The sequence below is a fragment of the Aythya marila genome (genome assembly GCF_965140915.1).
Source record: "Aythya marila genome assembly, chromosome: 1".
In the NCBI taxonomy this organism is placed as follows: Eukaryota; Metazoa; Chordata; class Aves; order Anseriformes; family Anatidae; genus Aythya; species Aythya marila.
This window is the reverse complement of record NC_139042.1, coordinates 27,827,385-27,833,384: the sequence shown is the minus strand read 5'-3', so window position 1 is coordinate 27,833,384 and position 6,000 is coordinate 27,827,385. Positions and strand designations below refer to the sequence as shown.

The following is a 6,000-nucleotide window of genomic DNA, read 5'->3' as shown; positions in this document are numbered from 1 at the left end:
GCAGCACCCTTTCCCAGAGCTGTTCTGTCCTCACCCAGTCCGTGAAGACGTGGGCCAGACTTATTGCTAGCAGGCAGGCAGGCTCAATCCACTCCATCCGAATCAAAGGAGTGAAAGTCAACCCATACCAAGAAAAAAAGCCGGCTGAGTGCTTCATTTACCTTGTGGCATGCCAAAAATGCAGAGTAGGAGAAGGGACGCTAAGAAACAAAGATGAGGCAATATTCATTTGATATAAAGCTGCCTTTTCCAGTTTGTTTTTTTTTCAGCCCATGCTACTGGCAGATGTGTTCTTAGAAGACAGTTCAAATATTCCAAGCATACCACAGCAGTACCTGAAAAAACAAAGCAAAACAAAACAAAACAAAAAAAAAAAACACCATAATTTTTAATCCTATCATTTTTATGAAAGTTGAAAAAGAACTGAATATGCTTGCTTTGCTTGGCTTCTAGTTCAGTTACAAGGAGTCATCCTAGAAATATTTTCAACCCATGCAATTTTCCCATAAAGCTATGATAGCAAATGAAAAAAAAATATATATCTGCTAATAAGTATTGGTAAGATTTATTTTCTTGATTTTTTTTCCCATTATATGGGGAAACACTTTTCTAAACTACCCTAATTTTGTTTCTGCAGGTAGTCATTAAAATTGATGACTACAGCTATTCTAGCTTGAAGTCTTTTTGTCCATTAGTTTACGTGGTTATAGGAAAATTGTTTCTCAAAAGTGAATCATTTTTGATTGGATTTTGTGTGAGAATGGTAGATCTGGGAAAACATTCAGATCTTGTTGGTAATTTCAATGCCTTCTCCACCATTATGACCACATTCTTTTAGCCTGTCGGGTACAAAGCAGGAGTAAGCTCCAGGTTTCTGCCTTACTCTAAAATCCTATTTTTTCTCTGCTTTCTTTCCTTTCCCCAGCTTTTCAAGCAATGTTCTTTTTCTCTCAGTCACAGCAAGACCAGTATTTGTGTGCAATAATTTCCCAAGCATATTTCTCTACCTTATAAGGGAGATGAGAGCACTGACCCCAGATTTGGACACCTGGTAAAGTGATGTACCAGAGCTCAGGATTTCGTTTTCTATTATTTAAGTACCTTCCTGGTCTTGCTGAGGAAGTCACCATTAAAGATAAGCTTTAAAATAAGCCCTTATGATTTTTATCTTGACTGACTGTAAGCCCACTGGAGCATCTCTTGTGTTGTAGGCTTTTTTTTAAAACAGGTAAATCATTACCAAAGATTAGACCTTTATATAAAGCATAGATTTCATTTCAGAGTGTCATTATTTGATTTTGATCCAAGTGCACGCCCCTGGCATCCAGGCTGTTGCTGCCTGTGAAACCTGCACTCAACGGGTGCACCTGAACCACGTCATAGCCACCAATTGGAGTTTCTTGTGCACCTTTTTAGAAACAGGACAGTTAAATAAAATGTCCATCTAGGACTGTTTTTAGTGTTTTCCTCCAGAAGGGCTGTGTATTAAATCTTGAAGGAGTAGTGTTGTGTCCGAGAATGTTTAAAGATAAAGGAGAGGCAAGGGAAACAATGTCTCAATAGGCAATTGCTGAAAAAAAAAAAAAAAAAAGAAAAAAAAAAGAAACAACAAAAAAACAGGTATTTTGAGGGATGCATAGGACTACTCCTGGTCCCGTAACCCATACCTTATTAAGATACTCATTTCCCCCTTACTCATTTTCTTGAAGGTCTGTTTGGCAAAAAGTATTCTACATCTCCCTAGAGCCTGCAGTATGTTGCCTCCAGCATACTTTCAGACCATGTTTATCTATGAATAGTGCACAGTGCCAAATCCTGAATGCAAACAAACTACAAAGACGGCAGCCCTTGCCAGATTTCTTCAGACTTTAGTTTTCCAAGACATTTTAAGGTATACATCCATTCTGAAAACTGTCAAGTGTATCAATGTCTTCAAAGAATATTTCATACATTGCGTAGCAATGCAAGGTTTTCTAGCTGTAGGTCTAGCCGAGGATTGCAGGGTCATCTGTAGCTAAGAGGGCTGGTTTCCATCTTTGGTTCTCTAGTAGCAATTCCCTTCTAAGAACTGCGAGAATGGGATGTTATCTAATGTGATCATACATCCCCTGGGAAACAGCTTGAGATTGCAGATGCATTTCCTACAAGCCATTATCTGTTGCTGACCAGACACTTCCCTCCACAGTACACTTGTGAACTTCAAATAGTTCAGTCAAGTAGAGCTTAAATGCCTTGCTGTGGTCCTGCCGACCTCCAGACCCTGTTTGTTTAGCATAATATGGCTGGTTTACTAAGCACTATCTGGAGTTTAGTTTTCACTTCCACAAGTGACAGTCACAAATTGCACAACAAATATAGCCCTATCTGCTAAACTCATAAGCCTCCTCAATTTCTCTGCTGATGGGAAGGAGCCCTGTTATTTATTTATTTATTTTCGGAGAACTGCTGCTCTTCATCTTACCATGGGTTAAGTTTGAAGTTACACTTGAAGTAACGCTTTCCAGGCTGCAAATCACTTCTGCGATGTAGGACAACTGTTCAGATACCTACAGTTGTTTTCCAGAGTTCTCCAGACAGATTATGAAAGATTGTCTTTGGCACGCACTTCAAGAGAAAGCGTGTTAGTTTGTTTTTGTTTTGCTGACTTTAGCACAGAGCTTTGGGCACATGACCTGCCCTTTTCGGACTTCCATTAATCCAACAGGAAAAGTGAGCAAAAAGCAGAACCTCGCTGAAAAACAGTTGCTGGAGCCCCATTGCATTTCCCTTAAAAATTCACCAGGAGAGAGTTTGTAACCTAAATACAGACAAGCCTTGGAGCGAGGAGCTTCGCAACCAGCCGGCCACCGTGTGGTGACGGGGCGGGGGGGGCTGCTCTCCGGCACCCGGACCCGCACCCCGTCTCGGCAAAGCAGCCATCTACACCCGTTTTTTAACCACCACGACCTGCTTAAGGCCTCCCTTTAGCAGCCCGGCTCCTCCGAGCAGGTTAACCCTCCCCGCAGCGCCCGGGCAGCCCTGCCGCTGGGACACCCCTGTGGGCGTTGCGAGATGGCGACGCCTCCGGCCGCCATTTCCCCCCTCAGCCCCCCGCAGCGCCCGGCCCGGCCCAGGGGGGCGGCCCGGCTCGGCTCGGGGGCGGTGCCGCCTCCTCCTCGGTTCCTGCTTCCCGGGGAGCCCGGGGGATGAGCGACAGAGCCCGGCACCGTGCACCGAGTCCCTCCTTCTCCTCCTCCTCCTCCTCCTCCTCGGTGCGGCCGCCTCCCCTCGCCGCAGCCTCCCCTCGCCGCAGCGGCGGTGCCCATGGCGGCGGAGCCGCAGCCCAAGGCGCTGACCCGCAAGCCCCTCCTGCTCAACAAGGTGGAGGGCTCGCAGGAGGTGGTGAACATGGCAGCGATCGTGCCCAAGGAGGACGGGGTCATCAGCGTCTCCGAGGACAGGTAGCGGGAAGGGGCAGCCGGGCGCTGGCTCCCCCGGAGCAGCCGGGGGTGTAGGAGGGCGGTGGTGGTGGTAGTGCCACCCTGCTGGTCCTGGTGCTGATGGTCCTGGTCCTGCTGGTGGTGGTCCTGGTGATGGTGGTGGTCCAGGTCCTGGTGATGGTGGTGGTCCTGGTGGTCCTGGTCCTGCTGGTGGTGGTCCAGGTCCTGTGGTGAGGGTGCTGGGGGTGCCGCAGGGACCTTTCCTGACCTTGCCCGCAGGTTTGCGGCGCTGCTGGCCGAGGCAGTGCTCCTTCCCCTCTCCCCCCTCTCCCAAGTGTTTCTGGGTGGTTGTTTAAAAATGCCCTTTAAAAATCGTGGTGATAAGATCTGGGAGTTCGGTCCCGTGCTGTGGAGCTGCCAAGGAGCAGGATGTTTTCGGGCCCGTCAGCTGCGCGGCGTGGGGTGGACGCGTGGCTGGTGCTGCCCTGCAAGAGCCCGAGCGTCGTGCAGCCTTCCTGCTGAAGTTTCACACCGGGTTTTGAAGGTGCCTTCCTTTAAAGCCCAGTTTTCCTGCACTATCCATCCATCATTATTTTAAACAGAATTAATTTACAGCTCAGGTGCACGTAACCCGGGTCCCCAGCTGTCTGCTCAAAGGGCAAACACTGGCCAACGCGTGAATATGTCGCGGTTCTCAAGGGTTTTTTGGGGGGACTGTTTCTCTTGGATACCCGTTATCCTGTTCAGCATCTGCTTTTATTTCTCTCTCAGCTATCCCGAAAACTGTGATTATTTCTTTCATCCTGTCATTGTCCTCACTGTGCGTTAGTTTCCAGCTAGTTGTCAGGCATGTGAACCGTGTAAATCCAAGATGATTTAAGTTCATCTAAGCCGTGGTCTCCAAGTGAGCTGTCGTGCCTCATAGCGAGAAGAAAAGAGCTGCTTCAAACAAGTACACTGTAGAAGAGACTTTAAACAGAGTTTTAAAGTGCTACATGGCCATGATTTTATTTTATTTGTGTTTTTTAGTTGTCTGTTGTGAAACTGAATAGCACTTACTCAGCTAATTCTTTTTATCAGTAAGAAAGTATTCCTGATATTAATGTGCTCTCATATGGGTCTCTCTCAACCTCTGTCTCTCCCCCCCACAGCACAAAACAATTAGTGTCTAGCTTCTGCTATTTTAGCAGGTATGAATTGCTGAGAGTAGGTGGGTGCTGCAAGTCAATACTTCTTGGTAGAGAAAGGGATTGGTGACGTGTGTTTGCTTCACTCATAACTGAGATGTTAGGTTCAAGAAAACAGCGGTGAAGCAGAGCTCAGAGGTTTCTCACTCAACAACTTGCTAGTTCAATAGCATCACCCTCTCTGTCCTATCCCAGCACTAACCCTTAACATAGGACCCTAATTTATGTCCGTCCTGCTTGCTGCTGCAGCTGGAGAAAGAAATCTGCTGCTAGGTGTCTAAAGGTGATACGGGATAGTTCAAAGGAAACAAGTGCTGTGTTAAGTCTGGGGGCTCAGAGGTCATTCTCTGTATAAAGGCACTTACGAGGTAACCTCCTTGCTCATGGGCCAGTTTGTGGTGTATGTGAGGTGCTATAAGCTGTGATCTTGCCTTTTATTTCTTAAGGCATGAAGATGTTAATTGATGCCTTTTCCTTGCATTTTCCATCTGCGTTTCTATTGTGATTAGAGGATTCAGGGGCCAAAACTTATTTGGAAGGCCTAGCAGTTTGGAATTCAATATTGAAGGCTTCCCGATACTTGGGGTTGGTGAAAAGTTTACCAGCCTCTCAGTACCTGTGCCTTATGATCAGGCTTTTGCAGATCCTTCCTGTTTGGACCTGCCTCCTGGTGTTAGTGTTGAGGTTGTTGTTTAATGGCCTTGGAATTTGGAGGGCTTTTAGAGATTCCTGGAAACTGCAAAGGGTGGTTATGGAGATGTTATCTGTCTCTTTACTTGGGGAAATGAGGGAAGTTTTGGCTGAGTTTACCAGCCTGGGATATGTCGGTCATATGAGAGAGATGCTCTGAAACTTTAGCAGAGGACTTCAGCTGGAAGGACTTGCTGTTCCCAGCTTGTGCTTTGGACTGGGGAGCTCATCTGGAAAGAGAAGGCAATTCCCTGTTGGCTCGCTAGCTAATAGCTGAGCGTATCGAAGCTGAAGTTGCTGGTAGTCTTTTAACACAACAAGTTTTAACACAACACGTAGGCATCGCTTTGCAGTTTTCTTTACTGCGTGGTATGGCCCTATAGCTGTAAATCCTTCAAAGCAGGAGCTTGGCCTCCAGTCTGTATTTCGTGTGACACCAGTGGTTTTATCTGGTTTTAAAAGACTGCGGAAGTGGTTCCAGCTATAGCTTGCAGACATAGCCACGCATTATGTAGCCCTGAATTGTTTGTGCTTATAGCACACACACACACACACACACGTTTTCAGGAATAAAATGAAAACTTAGTAATAATAAAAAAAAAAAGAAAACTAAGTAATAAACCAGAGTATGGTTGTTCCTCATAAAGAAGGGCATAGGTGGGGAAAGAAGGAACCTCAGGAGGGTTTACGTATTTAATTAAGAC

The 6,000-nt window shown here is 46.3% G+C and overlaps 1 protein-coding gene across 2 annotated transcripts in view; it reads left to right on the top strand.

Annotated features, from left to right (window-relative positions):
• Positions 1–3,154: 3,154 nt before the first annotated feature.
• Positions 3,155–6,000, top strand: part of WDFY2 (WD repeat and FYVE domain containing 2) — a 56,735-nt gene continuing 53,889 nt past the window's right edge. For both annotated transcript variants that reach the window (XR_014319109.1, XM_082780041.1), the window contains exon 1: positions 3,155–3,440. Coding sequence is in view for 1 of the 2 variants with exons in the window: in XM_082780041.1 (XP_082636167.1) it covers positions 3,304–3,440 (137 nt within the window). In the remaining variant the exon portion in view is untranslated. The remainder of the gene's footprint in view (positions 3,441–6,000) is intronic.